The sequence below is a fragment of the Magnolia sinica genome, chromosome 1 (assembly GCF_029962835.1).
Source record: "Magnolia sinica isolate HGM2019 chromosome 1, MsV1, whole genome shotgun sequence".
Classification (NCBI taxonomy): domain Eukaryota; kingdom Viridiplantae; phylum Streptophyta; class Magnoliopsida; order Magnoliales; family Magnoliaceae; genus Magnolia; species Magnolia sinica.
Window position 1 is genome coordinate 102,086,651 of NC_080573.1, and position 16,649 is coordinate 102,103,299.

Consider the following 16,649-nt stretch of genomic DNA (forward strand, 5'->3'; position numbering starts at 1 on the left):
GCTGGTGTGCGGTACACTAGCAAATCCGCTTGCACCGTGTGCAGATTAGCTACTGACAGGTTGAGCAGCGGGACTAGCTACTGAAGTGACGTCACCAAGTACGGTAGGCCTCACCATGATGTATATTTTGTATCCCTGCCATCAGTCCATTTGGAGAGATCATTTTAGGGCAAGATACAAAGAATGAATTAAACCCAAAGCTCTAATGGACCCAGCATGAAAACAGTAGGTACAGTGACGCCCACATTAAAATTTTCTAAAAGTCACATAAAATTTTAGATCAAGCTGATATTTGTGTTTTCCCTTCTTTTTTGTCTTTTTAAACTTTTGAAGAGGTTAGATTTCAAATAAACATCATGGTGAGCCTTAGGATAGTTTCAACAGTGGGAATCACTCTTTTCTATGATGGGATCTACTAAAGCTTTTTACCTGCCTCATTCTTTGGCTCATGCCCTAAAATTATATCTCAAAATGGGTGGACGGTGTGAATACAACACATACATCATAGTGGGGCCCACAGAACAGTGTCGCTACTCAACCTGTCAGTAGCTAATCCGCGCCCGCTTGCGCCGGCCAATCCGCTTCCGTGGATGCCGGCCTGCCGTATCAACCCACCGAAAACGAGGGGTCAATGGGCCGGGCTCGGGCTGAAAATCTAAATTTTAAATAAACTCCGCCTAAAACAGTTTAAATCGGGGCTCAGATCGATCCAGGCCCGGCCCATTGACAGCCATGCCAAAAACGTTGATGAGAGATACCGGGATACTCTGGTACAGTGTAATAGATGATGTGCAGGCACTTAGAAACCGTACATGTGGCATACAAGTACCCGTTCAATTTCTGATACCATTGCCGATATCTCGCGAACCCAAAAAAAATTAAAAAAAGCCGCTTATTTATTAGTGATCTCATTATTAAATTAGTGGACATTTATTGGACGGTTAAAAATTAAAAAAATGGAAAAATCTCATATTCCGCAAGACAGCTGAGTATCATTTAAACTCATCAATGTTCATTTGTGTGGTCCTGAATTTGGACGGCCAGCAGTGCGTTCCAAGATAGAAGAAACCGATGGCGGAAGCGGAAACAGCGGCGGCAGCAGCAGCAGAGGAGAAAGAGCTTCCTTTGGTTCTGCTACTCAAACCCCTCCCTCAGTTTTTCGACGAAGCTCTTTCAAAGAAATTCCGTTTCCTCAAACCATGGGATGATTCGTCCGTTCCGACTCACCTATTCCTGACACGACATACTGAGTCAGCTCGGGTCATGGTCTGCACTCCAAACGACTCGATCGATTCGGCCACCCTCGATTGTCTCCCTCACCTCCGATGTATCGTCAGTACGAGCACCGGCGTCAATCACATCGACATGGCCGAGTGCAGGCGCCGGGGAATCTCTGTCGGTAACGTCGGGATCGCCTTTTCTGAGGACGTTGCCGACTACGCCGTCGGCCTCTTGCTCGACGTCCTCCTTCGTATCTCCGCTTCCGACCGTTACGTTCGCCGCGGACTCTGGCCTCTGCAGGGAGAGTATCGGCCTCTTGGTTCTAAGGTCCTCTCTCTCTCTCTCTCTCGCTCTTCCAGATAACCCATCTGTAGATGGAGGAAATGAGACCTGACCGTCTATATCGCTGACCTAATCGTGGACAGAGCATATCCAGTCTGGAAACGGATTGGCTACTCCCCCTGCCACCAGCCAATGGCTGGTGGTCGGTGCTCTGTGGGCCCTACCATGATGTATGTGTTTCATCCATGCCGTCCATCTATTTTTCCAGATCATTATACTATACAAGCCAAAAATGAGATAAATCCCTATCTCAAGTTGACCACATTACAGGAAACATTGTTGAATGAGTGTCGACCGTTAAAAAAAATTTGGGGGCCATAAAAGTTTTGGATCAAGCTGATCTTTGTTTTTTCCCTTCATCTGGGCCTCTATAACATAATCAACAGATTGGATGTCAAATAAACAGTACAGTGGGCCTTAGGAGGATTTTAATGGTGGATATCCAATCACTATTGTTTTCATGTGGTGTGGGCCACTGAGATTTATATCCCTGTCATTTTTGGGATCAAGCCCTAAAATGATCTGTAAAAATGGATTAACAGAATAGATGAAACACATGCATCATGGTGGGGACCCACAGATCACCGACCACCAGCCACGGGGGCTGTGGCAGGCGAGTAGCCAATCCGTTTCCATCGAGTCTCTATCGAAGAACTGTCTGAAAGGCATTGATTTGATGGACGAGGCTTAGCAGGAGGTTCTGCGCTGGGATGGGGCCCACCGTGATGTTTTTGAGAAGTCCACTCCACCACTATGTTTTTCCAGATGATTTTAGGATAAGAGACCAAAAATCAGATGGATCTAACACTCGAGGGGTCCATACGAGAGGAAACAGTGGGGATTTTGTGATCACCGTTGAAAATTGTATGGCCATAAAAGTTTCATATCAGGTAAGTTTTTTGTGTTTTCACTTCATCCCAGTGGGAATGACATTATAAACGGTTTGGATGGCATATAAACATCACGGTGGATCCCAGGATGATTTCAACGTTAGGAAACTCTTTCCCTTGTTTTCCCTTCCGTATGGCTGCCTTGAGCTTTGGGTCCATCTGACTTTTGGTCTCTTGTCCTAAAATGATCAGAAAAAATAGATGGACGGAGTAGATTTCTCATAAACATCACCGTGAGCCCTACCTAGCATCCCATCGTATTAACTTGGTGCCAAAGCTTTTTCCAAGAAATCCGCATCCGGTTAAAGCTAGGATAGGGCTTCCCCTCACTCTTTTTTACGATGTTAAAGTACTTAGAAAATATGGTAGTTGTTAAGATTACCCAATACAGTACAACCTCACTCTCCCTCAAGCTTCGAGTAAAGAGGTCAAGTATGGCCGCCTGAATACAATATCAAGAGAAAGTATCCGTATCGCTGCAAATTTAGTTGACTGAGGATACAAAAACAATATTGGTACCGCCAATAACCGAAAATGGAGGGAAACATTGGGAAAACATTGGAATTTTTAAGTGAAACTTCAATAAATGTTAAAATACACATATTTATATATTTAGAAATATAAAAAAATTTATAAAAAAGAATGCATACATAATAAATTTCCATTTAATTGAGGCCTAAAAGCCTAGGTAGACATAAAAAACCTATCTAACCATCTCATCAATCCATCCGGTCATCCCATCTATCCATCCAAACATCCGTCAATATTTTTTAGAATATCAACAACACATTATTTCGTTGGGAAATCGTTGACAACCGGGGGAAAAAAAAAACAAAAAGGGATATCACTCGTGCTACAATAACAATAATATAACAATATGATCGATATTATTATCGACAATTTGAACACTGTATACAACCATGCGCCCATAAAAATTTTGAAATGGTAACTTTTCTAACAAATAAAATTTTATGTTATCGATACATTGATGATATTATTGAAATATCATTGATACACTGGTGATACAAGTGACACCTGGAATTTACACATTAAAAAATATTGGCAATATCAATACATTAGTGATACAAGCGACACCTAAAATTTACACAATAAAAATTATTAGCGATGCTTAACGATATATCATAGATACTTGAAATTTCTGAGACTGCTAGTGTTATCGTATCGCCGCTAGTGTTATCGCTATCGTCAAGTTAGAGATAAGGATGATATCGGAGATATTTTGATGATATCGGGGATACTCCGAGCAATGATCCAAACAACTGCCTTAGTGAAGATATCAACTAGTTGTTCCTTGGAAGAAAGGTGTAAAATACTGATAACACTCGTTGATAGTTTCTCTCAAACGAAGTGACAATCCACTTCTATACATTTAGTAAGCTCATGAATCACTAGATTGGAGGTGATATGGATTGCTGCTTGGTTATCGCGGAAAAGGGGAACAAGTGTAGTAACGAGAACACCCAACTCAAAGAGAATTGATTATATCCATAGGGCCTCACTTGTGGCATGTCCGATGGACTAATACTTAGCTTACATAGAGGAACAGTGATGCAGGACATATGATTTAATATTAGCATGCAACATGGAGGTTATGAAAGAATTCATAAAGTAATTCAATTAACAAAAGATCCTAACCCCACCAAGTAATTAAGAACAAACAATAAGAAATAAAATGTGATTTTAACCTAAATCAAATGTTTGTGTGCTAAGAAACCACATAAATCAATTAAAACTAGGCTCAGTGGAAGAATAAAACTTCCAATTTAGCATAGGCATGTTCCAAACTCAAGGGACTAACTTGTAGGTTTTATAATTAGGGTTATGAATGAGAAATTTTGAAATTTGGAAAATTGGGGTTCATGGGAATTAGGAATTTTGGAATCAAGGTTTTTAGAAATTGAGAAATTAAGAAATTGGAGATTTAGGGTTTAAGGTAGGGTTATGGATGAGGAATCAAGGGGAAATCAATGGATTGAGCGATTGTCCGTACGGTCATCCTAGGGGCTCGCACGTGTGAATCGTTGGCTAGGGTTTTGGGGTCCTTGATAGTTGATTTCGGTTGTGGTTAAAGTTAGATAATGAAAAGTTAAAGAAAAAAATGATTTGGATGGTCTTAAATAGGATAGGAAAAAGAGAAATGAAGTTTTTGGATAAATACATCTTTTAGATAGAAAGGAAGAGAGAAGGAAGATGATAGATGCATGGAAGCCTCACACCTCTGTTGAATAGAGAATGGAATCACACCACACCTAAGCTCTATATCACATAGAGTATTCTTCAAATCACATGAAGAAGAGAAAACACAAAGCTTTTTTTTTTTCAAAATAATGGTATCAGGGCCTCACACACCCATCTTTCTCTTTTATAATCTTAGAAAAGACATTTTACAAGAAGATGCTCCCAGATATGATTCTCAACATAAAGATGCTTAATAAATTAAAAGTTATTCTTAACTCTCTAATCTCAACATAAATATATGGTATATCAAAAATAACAAAGCATGTAAACAATCTAAACAACTAAACTATTTCGTGGCCCAAGGGGGTTCACGATGAAGATGTTTAGTGATGATGATCCAACGGTTCAATGTGTCCATCAAGCTCCTAAATGCAACTCATGTGCATCTTCCCAGTGTGAGGTCTTCAACATGGCTAGGAATGTGAATTGGGTCAAGTGGGCCCCATGTAATGGTTGTCTAGCCATAAGGAGACTGGCTCAACCTTCCTCCTCCGATGTGGTGCTTGGATGTCCTCAATAAAGGCAACTACTACTGCTTCTTGCCTTTTTAAGATACTAAGTTAGCACCAACGAAGTACAAAATTCTATAATGAAATGCATGTCATTGGTAGAACCCACCTAGTCTGCATCATAGTAGCCGCATGTCCATGGTAGGTATAGAGGTTCTTTTTCCAGGAGTTGACTTCACACAACGTAACATGCAATAAACCACATCAAGGTGATGGGAACACAGTTTCTGGATGGATTGACAAATCACACTAATGGCCTAAAGCTATGCTAGGGTGTGTGGTTGAGATATATATACAAATAAGCTTTCCTACTAATCTTTGATTCGAAGCAGGATCAACAAGAGTGCTCGATTCCTTTGAAAATAACCAACGATACACCTCAATAGGAGAGTCCAGATTCAAGACTCATTAGAAGGTGACGCAGGTCAAGATACATGATGGGCAGAGATACCTGAATAATCATTTGTACTGACAGTAGTTTTAATCTGAGGATGATCTGCGACACTGAGATGAAACTCAAGTATGCGGCTAGTCTCAATAGAGTAGCTCTCACTTTCAACCACAGTAGTATTAGTTCCATTTGAGTTTAGGTCTAAAGTGAGGATGCAAGTCATAGCAATGATTTTGGTATGTTAAGGACGTCCACAATGAGTGCGGCCGAAACTATCTAAATCAGTAGAACGCAAAGGTGGGTGATACATCTGTTCACTGGTATGACCCTTAACAACAAATCATCCCCAACTTGGTTTGACCCTAGCTGCAAAGGCAAACTTCTTGAAAATATATACTACCATAGAAGCACATTAATTGGCATCATTTCGAATATGGTTATAAACGGCTTCCAAGGAGGAAATCTTCTCACGCCCCAAAATTTGAACTTTGAGGTTTAAACTTTTTTTTTTTTTACACACACACCGTAGTGGAATTTCACCACCTATGGGTACTTGAACCCTTGACCCGGTGTTGAAACTCCTGACAGTCTACCACCCAAGTAAGAGTGAGGACCCTCTTTGAGTTTTAAACTCATCATTAAGCCCACCAAGGATTTTGAAGGTCCGTAGCTTCTCATTCTACTGATGTATATCTTCAGGAGGAACATATTGTGGCATATAGTGATCATGTTCCTTTCGTTGCTTACACAGGGAGGCGTAATATGCCTCTACTGAAGATTCCCCCTATCGTATATGTATAATCTCTCTATGTAGCTGACATGTCAGGCTAGATCACCACAATGAGAAAACATTTTTGCAACAGTATCCCATATCTGTTGGGTTGTTGTACACGTGATCAATGGGCCACTAATATCAGGCTGTACAAAATTAATTAGCCAGCCCATGATAGTGAAATTATTTGTTGGAGAATGAGGGTGTATTGCATTGGGTAGTCTTGCAAATTACCATATTTTTCAAATGTTTCAATATTAAAATAAGAGAGTTGAGAGGTGATGCCCTAACCTAGGTTAATGCATCTTCCTGGTATCAAAGCTAGGGTTTTAAAAACCTTAGCTCTCTCTCTCTCTCTCTAAATTTTTTAGAAGATTCTTTCTTATCTTACATCTGTAGAGGTTGATGCTTTTTCTTGGTTAGCAAAGAATTGATGCTTTTGTTATTGCTAGTAGTACAAATTGGGGAGTATTAATACTCTGGCAGAGTATGACGCTTGAAATGCAAGCTCTCAAAAATTGCACTAAATCAACTATGGAACACACCTCTGCCAAGTCACAATCCCAAAATCAGATTATATGAACAACCCTATATTCTAATTCATTGACATGTTCTTGTTCAAATAGCCTTATTTGATTGTTTTTTCTCTTTCATCTGTCCAATCAAATAAACATAATTTTTTGTTCATGATACATCTAAACTGAAAGCATATTTTTGTATTGCTTGCATGCCATATATGCAATTTCTAAGTTCTTGTGTATCATCCATCACACTTTCAGAGTTTGAAGTTTTTCTCTTGTGAATTATGCGCTTGATGTGACATGACTTATGCCGGCTAGTAAAGAATTTTGTCAAAATTAACATGCGGTGTATTTTCTTGGCTAGTATATGTTGTATTTTGTTTTAAAATAAATATTAAATTTTGATTTTCAAATTTTCGGTTTCCCTCCACATTTGGAATTTTTTTGGTATTTTTGAGTTGTAGGTTTTGTCTACATTGGATTTGACAAAGAAAAATATCGTGTATATAAGATAGCCTTTTTGCCTTGGGGCTTGAGCCCCATTAAGGGGCATGTGAATTTGCCAATAGCTCTAATCTATGTCATTTACCACACACACACGCACGCGCCGAACCAAGCCGAGCCGAGTCCGAGTCCATGTCCGCGTGGGTGTATGTGTATGGGTACTCGTGGGACTTTAGTTGTAAGAGTGTACTTGCACTTGTGCCTTTTCGTTTTAAACCAGAGAGATGTGTCCATTCCAGTTGGTCGCATCTATTGGGTTTAAACCCAACGGACCTAACAATTTCTAAAGGGTGCTTATGCACCACTTCGGAGTCTATATAAAGACTTCCGATTCACATTTCAAAAATACAAAAATCATTCTCTCTTATAAAACACTTTCTAATATTCTATTTTAAAAATTTTTATTGTTGAGTTCGTTGCTGAGTCAACTCAGCACTTTCGGGTTAAACTGTAAGTGGTTCGAGCCCGCGTACAGTGAGTCCACCGCTGGGACCGGGTCATAGTCGTTGTATCCTAGAGGTCGATTGCTCTGGAAACCTGTTGCACTTGGGACGCTGACCAAGGGGAGCAAATTCGATTTCAAGCTGATTGACTCACGTCACGCCTTGACTCAATTCAATAAGTCCTCTTTCTCCAATTATTTTCTTTTTTGGTTCTTGATTTTAATAATCTATTTAATTCAACCAAATATTCCAACGATATAGTTGAAGAACTCTAGTTTGTGGGAAAACAAGCTTGCTCGTAGCTAAAGAAGATAAGAACCATAGTTTCAAAACTCGACTTGTCTAAAAGTAAAGTCACTCGACTGCTCGAGTAACTCTTCTTTTTCTTCTTCTTTTTTTAAATTTTATTTTTTATCTTTCTTTCTTTCTTTCTTTCTTTTTTGAAAGATAACTACTCGAGTAACCCAGACGATAATTTTTTGGTAATATTTATTTAATAAATATCATTGAGTCTTGACAAGTTGAGAGTTGAATTGTGCAAGCTGAGGTGAGTTTCTTTGGAGTCTTGATTGAGTCATGACCCATCAAGCTTTTCTTGAGTCTAGATGATGTCTGATCGAGTCAAGTTGACTTGGTGGTGTCAGGTTGAGTTTCTTGAGTTTTTTAACTTATGATTACAATGGTGAGGTATGTGACCCAAATGGAATTTACATCAAAGGTTATGATTATGTCGTCTGGCACTCATCCAACCGTCGCCGAACCTTCAAGACTACATGTCTAGCTACAAAAATCAGAGCTCTCTATAGTCTTACAGAACTCTGCATACTACAAGGGTCTAGTGTACTTCTCAAATATGTGCAAACATCACCCATGTACAAATGCTGAAAAATGTCTGACTATGCAGGAAGAACCTCTATGCTTGTTACAATTCTCACCTTCATATCTGATGTATGAATTGCTAGTGTGACAGCGCACTCCTAAACGGCCTCTCACTCGAGCAGTTCCTTCCACTTCACTATATACTCCTTGTATGGTCGACCGCCACGCCTGCTTACATGCCTGTCGATGATCACATACATTTTGTAGGAGTCTTCCACATCTTAATGATACAAATTGAAGCAATTTCATGGATAATAAGATGAATAATAAGCTAAGCGGCAGGATACCTTGTGTATCTTATTCATGATGGGGAAACTTGGAGACTTGCGTTTGTGTTCGATGACCAAAGAGACCATTCTAAGGTGTTTGCATTTGATGACTTAAGGGAGAGATTAATCTCATCTAAGCAACCTTAGCCAACTTGACAGTTTACCAATAAAACCCCTCGGTAAGCTCGCAGTTTTTAGCATTTAGGGTTTAGGTATAGTGTGGTTTTTGCAGAACAATTTTCTAGCCTGTCACAAAAAACCAATTTCTGTTTACTGGATGGTTTGCTCCTATTTTCGACTAGATATGTTTGTATCTCATTGAGTTATGCTGAGGTAGTTGTTCTGTTAGTTACAATGAACATTGGAGAGCTGTTTTGACTCGGTTATAGTCCTGAGCCGAATGATCGAGACTAGACTGGATGGATTATTGAATTTTCAACATTTGCAGATTCAGCTCAATCTGATCTTAGTTTAGTATGCTTGGCATGCCTGGGCATAGATACTGCTGGTTTCCCTCAATTGCATGTCTTAACAAGGCATTCAGTATGTTAAATCTGCACTATATATAACACGAGTAGCGGTTGGACATTTTTTACCCCCGCAATTAGTCGTGGGGAAGGGTGTTACCCGGTAGTTTTTGGGTATAGCTGATCCTTCAACTAAGGGGTATTTTTGTCTTTTCAGTTCTTTTGATGAGAGTAGCATGCTCTCCCCTTCGTAAGCATGATATGATGGGGGACCGTGCAATAAAGGCTCTCCAGGACATAGTGTGATGACTGTTCAACACCCCGTGCCATACATTTGTTGCACTGGATGTTAGCTAAAAAAAAAAAAAAAAGCATATCTAAGACTCAATTAGAGCTAGGCAAAACAGACCCGATCCGACCCGATCAGAACCGAACCGAACCGACGGTCTGGATCGGTGTGGATCGGGTAGCCTCATCTAAATACAAAATCTTTTCAGGTCGAGTTCGGATTAGCCCTGATCCTACCCGACCTGACCCGAAAACCGATCGGAATGAATCTGGACCGATCCGATCCTACTCGATCCAGAGTAATTCTTTTGATACTTCTACTTTTTTGTGTGGTATGGTCCACTTAAGCTTTGGATATACATCAATTTTGGGTTCAACCACTAAAATGATCTGCAAAAACGAATGGACGGCATGGATAAATCACATGCATTCAAGGTGGGCCCCAACAGAGTTTATTGTGTACAATAGCAAAAGGAATTGCTGGTGTACCGCACACAGCTATGTGGCTGGCTTACGCGCTAGGTGTAGGTACGTGTGGTGCCAAGATGATGCTCCTCGAGCTGTGAGTTGTACAAACGGTTCAAAGGAGATCAAAGTTATATGGCCCCATAGTGATGTATTTACTATATTTACACCGTTCATATATATTTAGATCATTTTAGAGCATTATCCAAAAAAATGGATCATATCCAAAGATCATCTAGACCACACCACAAATAGCAACTGAAAATGATTTTCACCTTTAAACAATTTGTAGGGCGCACCATAATGTATATTTTCCATCCAATCTATTCATAAGGTCACAAAGACCTCTATTAAGAGGAAAAACAAATTTGAAATCATCCAAAACTTCCGTCAGACTATGACCCCAAAAAGGGTTTCAATAATAAACGTTCAATCTTCACTACTTTTTTCAGTGTGGCCCACTTAATAGTTAGATCTATCTTATTTTTCATCTCAAGCCTTAAAACAAGCTTACCAAATGAATGGACGGTTTTGATATAACACATGCATCATGATCAAACCTACCTAACTTGCTAACATCAATACACTGTATACTACCAACGCGCACGAGACTTGACACTGACGCCATTCACAGCTTTAAAACTGTAACTTTTAAAGCCTTGAGCTCCGAGTTGTACGAACGGCTCAAACAAGTTCAACATGGGCCCAACAATGATGTATTTATTATATCCATACCGTTTATCCATTTTTCATGATCATTTTAGAGCATTTGGTGAAAAAAAATGAATCATATCTAAAGCTCAAATGGACCACACTGAAAATAGCAACGAGGATAATGATTTTCGCCGATAAAAAATCCAATCAGGATCGCACCTAATCCGATCTGACTCGGTTTCCCTGACCGAGTCGGACTCGGTTCGGGTCAGGCCAACCGTGCATCGGATCGGTTCGACTCTGATGTCATGAACTCGGTCCTAAATTGGATCGGGTTCGGATCCGGTCACGTAGATTTCGAACCAAATCGGGTTGGATTGAACCCGGTCCGATGCCCAGCTCTAAACTCAATGGGCCAAAACACTGGAAAAAGTGGGCATGATTCACTCACATTCAAAATAATCTCTCTCTCTCTCTCTCTTTCTCTCTCTCTCTCTCTCCGTATAGCCTGGAGTAGGTGTAACCACACCATTTTCCTCAATGCTTCTCCCTCTCTCCCTCTATGTTTCTCTCTTTCCTACTCTCATCACAGCTGTTGAGGTGGCAAGCATCGTCCTATCTCAAAAGTAGACTCTGTTTAAATGATGAACGTGCTCCGTGAATGCTTATTAATTTTATGATTTCCGTGACGTGGTGATTGTCACAGATCAGAGGCAAGCAAGTGGGGATCGTCGGGCTGGGTAGCATTGGCATGGAAATTGCAAAAAGGCTGGAAGCTTTTGGCTGCCGCATTGTGTATAATTCAAGGAGAAGGAAACCGTCTGTCTCTTTCCCTTATTTTCCAAACGTATGTGACCTTGCGGCCGAAAGCGATGTTATCATTGTATCTTGTGCATTGACTGATGAGACCCACCACATCATCAACAAGGATGCCCTCTCAGCACTGGGAAAGGATGGAGTCGTCATTAATATCGGACGTGGACAATTAATTGATGAAAACGAGCTCGTGAAGTGCTTAGTGCAAGGAGAGGTTGGTGGTGCCGGTCTCGACGTGTTTGAAAATGAGCCTCACGTGCCTCAGGAGCTCTTTGTTATGGATAATGTAGTGTTGTCCCCTCACAGCGCTGTGCTGACGCCAGAAGCTTTTTCATCGCTACTTCAGATAATCATCGACAACCTCGATGCCTTCTTCTCCGGTAAACCTTTACTATATCCAGTGGAGTAATGGTTGTAAGCTATTGTTTCTTTCCATAATCTGTATTGTTCTTTTTAATTTTTTTACAAATTTAATAATGGCTTGAATGAATTGGTGTACCATCTCAGTCACAAATGCTCCCTCCTTCAGAGACCGGAAGCTTTGATTAAGAGAACTTGCAAAAAATAGAGCCAAGTGCTTAATTTAGTTGGAATTGATTTTTGACAAAAATTATCTAAATAGATTGTTCGGGTGAGTTTGGTTGATATATATTTCATGAAATTTGGTGCAACCAAACACACCCTCAATTAAAAAACAATTACGTCTCGAGCAAATCATAATGTTTATAAGAAAAGGCAGAATCAGTCAGAATCTACAAATGCTTCATGTACTAACCCTTCCTCTTTTTAAAACAAGGGGTGCTTCCACTTCTGTTTGCTTCAAACACTGTTGTTTTCTTCATATTAACCTATTTTTAGAGCCTACAATTTTATACAAGGAACTATGAACTCAATCACTTATTGCCATTACTCTTCAGTTTCATGTTGAGGTCTATCTCATAGAGGTACTCAAACTGTGCCCATACGACACGTCCAATGCTGCAAGACTTGGAATACAAGGTACAAGGTCCAAAACATTGGATGTATAAGATTCAGAAATTCGGAATGCATCGCAATAAATTCATGAAGCTATACCGGCATTCTCGCTAAGGTTAATTGTCAGCACTTTGCATTGAAATTCATTTCTGTTGAGTTGCAAGGGTATTTTGGGTGTATTTATTTAAGTTAATATGTGTACATGTGTGTGAAGGTATTTCTGTCATTTTTTTATGATGAGACTATAATTAATATTCACATTTTTCATTTTCTCCATTCTCTTCAGTTTCTTCTTCTTCTTATCTTTTCATTCATTCTTTAAAAAAATCTATTCCTTCATCTGTTTCCATGCTTTTGCTCTCTTTTTTCTTTTTTCTTTCTTGTTTTTTCTTCTTCTTCTTCTTCTTTTTGCCCCCTCATCCTCTCTCCAAGATTTAAGGTCCTGTTTGGATTCATGAAAAGTAAATAAAAGGAAACAGCATTTCACATGAAACTAATTTTCTTTATTTGTGAAAACTTTTTTTTTGTGAGAATTGGTGGGAAACGCTATTTCTCATTTCCTCTTTTTTTGTTGGAAAATCAAACAAATTTATTTTCTCACCTCTCCCCCCCTCAACAATGCATATTCCTACTATTAAAGAAAAATAAACTTCTCAAAGAGTTGAACACACTGCCCATCTCCAATTACCTCACATGTGTCACATATCCAAATGTTCCATTGTCCATCTTTTGTTTTATCACACATGTGCGACCATCCATCTTCACTTGAGCCCCACCTGAACACAACACCTCAAATGTGCCACATGTGCCAACTTTCCATTGTTCATCTTCTATTGCGTTGCATATCTACCACCATCCATCTTCACTTGGGCCTTGCATGTACTAGGTACCTCATGTGCCACATGGGCCAAATTTCCATTGTCCATCTTCTCTTGTGCCATGCATGTGTCACCGTCCATCTTTGGCTTGTGCCACATATGTGCCATTTTTCTATCTTCAATCACTCTATGTGCTACATTTATCAATGTGCCTGCGTACACATCTGCCACCATCTACCTTCAAGTGCCAACATAGGTCAAATGTGCTAATGTGTTGCTTATGTCACATTTGCCATCGTACAACTTCAAGCACCCTTCAGGTGTCATATGTAACCCTATTACGCTTAAGCACCCACCGATGTTGTTGTCTATCTTCGAGCGTTCCATGTGTCACGTGGCCAATAACTACTAGGATTATTTTTTTTAAAATTTTTTTAACCAACAATAAAATAGAAACATGCGCCAAATTTTATAGGAAAATCTTATTTAAAAACCAAAATGAAAATGAAAGTTTATTTTCCCACAATTTCTTGGAAATGAGATTTTTGCAACCTTTCTACAAATTCAAACAAGCCCTAAAAGGAAATGCTCATTCTCTGTCAATAAAAATAATTTTAAATAAATAAATAAATAAGAAGAAAAGAAAAGAAAAGAAAAGGATCGTTCAGCATACAATACAGATGCTTGCAGTGCAAAACAGGGGCTAGAGTCAGTAATCTCCTGTGTTAGTGTAGAACCATTGTCAAAATGGTGGTGACGTGTCCTTCTCACATTTGGCATCTGTACAACTACCCACACCATCCAAATTGTAGGTCCCATTGTGGGTGGAGAATATCTATTAAATCACACTGATCAAGCAATCATCAGATTAACGGCTATCATATGGATGGTTAAACTAAGATCGTGATAGATCCAACGTCCAAGGGACAAATCAGTTTGGGTCATGCTCCATCCACAGCTCGGTAAGCTATTTGGTCGGTCTGGATTGCAATACAACTATGCCAAGTGTATTGTTGCGGAGTCACTGCCATTTTTTCAAAAATGGTGCAAAACTAACATGGGACTGTAGGCCTACAGCAGCAGGGGTGAGCTTCCGTCGCGCTTTTTCTAAGTTGCGTTTGTTTTTCTCCGTGTTTCTCTTCCGTCCGGGGCAATGCCTCTGCATGTCTTCTACAACTGTATGCTTCCATGTATTGTAGCAGCTTGTAAAATGGCACTCATAGTCGCACAGGGACACTAGGACAATCCGTCGATCTGGACTGTTAATTAGATTTGGCGCCCAATTAATGGTCCTCCATGTAAAAATCACAGGATTCGGTGGTTTCTAACCATTTGATCATATCCTATAAAATGGATGGTCAATATGGCTTATATGAAAATTAGGTCAAATAAACAGTTTAAGCCATATTTTTATTGGTCCCATCATCGATTGCTTGTCGTTCCAAGGAATTATTTTCATCAGGCAATCCTGATCAGCTCATAACATGGTTTGAAAAATGGACAGCTATAGATAAGGAAGTTGACTTATGGATGGATCGGATCATCTAATGGGTGGGATTTTTGCATCATCCTTGATGAAATGATGAGGATCAGTCGATTGGATTATCGTATGGAACTGGTGCACTATAATTTGCTCTTGAGAACCCCCTGTAATGTTTGTGTTTTATTCATGTCATCTGTTGGGGAAAAAATAGAACAAGTCTAGAGACTCGGTAATGAAATGGACCAACTCTACTAATACTGCCCGGGAATCCGAGGCAACAAGCTGGACCAAGGCAGGCAAACTAAATGCCTAAAGGAGAGACTTAGCTTGGACTGCGGGAAACGAATCCTGACCAAGACTTACAAAGTCATGAGCCACAAGGCGGAGTACATAAGATGCATAAAGTTGACTCGACAAACGAGGCAGCAACATCCAAAGAAGCCGATTAAGGCCCGAAACTCAGAAGCCACTCGACTGACCATAAAACCGACCCATATTTAGGTCGGTTACGGAGTTGACTATCGGATTAAGAGAGGATATTGATTACAAATAGGTCTCATTTCATCCGACAGAAGGCAAACAGCTTTATCCTTATATCTAGTCGAGACTCACTCACCACTAGATTCGGTTAGGACCGACCCAAGCAAGGTAAAGATGGCGTAAATGAAAACATCGTCCTGAAAATCTAGTAAAAGGATCCTCGATCCTGAAGATCTCGAGATCGGATGGAGTCCAAAAACGGATCAATATCAAATCTCCAAGATATTAGGAGAAGAATCCCTTCACGATGGGACCCTCTCATTCTTATAAATACAAGAGACCTCTAAGGTAAAAGGTATACAGAAAACTCTCCTAGAAACCTTCTAGTACGATCCTATAACTGACTTTAGCATCGAAAGGTCCCCGGCTCTAGCCAGGGTCTCCTTTGTCTCCTTCTTGTGCAGGTGATAGGACGGAGGAGGATGCACAAATTTTTTGCATCAATAGATTGGCACCGTCTGTGGGAAACGATACGAAAAGTCATTTTTCAAGCTTTATCGAAAAGCTTCAATGGCGAGAACTAGAAGAATTACTCAAAATGAGCCTAATGAGGTCGCTGTCACTGGACCGCTGGCAACCGATGGCCTGCCGGGTATGAATGGAGCCCAAAATCAACCTGATAACCAACAAGGTTCGGTGGCCCGTCTGGCAACCTCTGTTTCGACTAGGCATACTCAACGGAAACGAGGGAATGGGCAGTTAGATAGGGAGGTATAGGAACTCAAAAGCGATATGAACTTCATAAAGCAAATGCTGGAACAGATTCATCATCAGCAAGTTCAGCTGCCTCAGCGCGATGATGGTCAGGCGACGAACGCCTCACAACAATTCACTGACCCTCAGCCTATCACTTCGCGATCCGTCCCTCAACAAAGCCAACACCAGGGTCTGGCCGAGCCTATGCCCGCTCATTCCGTGACCGCCCCACCACCTGCCACCAATCTTCGACACGAAATAGATCGAAGAAGGCGCAACAGGCCACCGGTTGAGGGGACGGTAGATAGTGATGAATCCTGGAAAGCCGACCTCTAAGACTTCAGGAGAGAAGTGCGGGAAGAGATTGCAGACATGAAGTAAGGTCGTGATGTACATCAGACAAGGCCCGAGGCAAAAGCATCCCCGTTCATAGAAGAGATAATGCAA

The 16,649-nt window shown here is 40.3% G+C and overlaps 1 protein-coding gene across 1 annotated transcript; it reads left to right on the forward strand.

Moving 5' to 3' along the window:
• The first annotated feature begins 1,030 nt into the window (after nt 1-1,030).
• Nucleotides 1,031-12,298, forward strand: LOC131252670 (glyoxylate/hydroxypyruvate reductase HPR3-like). The gene is made up of 2 exons (XM_058253339.1): nt 1,031-1,548; nt 11,581-12,298. Exons 1-2 carry the CDS (start codon nt 1,072-1,074, stop codon nt 12,097-12,099), a joined length of 996 nt encoding a protein of 331 aa, XP_058109322.1. The 5' UTR covers nt 1,031-1,071; the 3' UTR covers nt 12,100-12,298.
• Nucleotides 12,299-16,649: the final 4,351 nt, after the last annotated feature.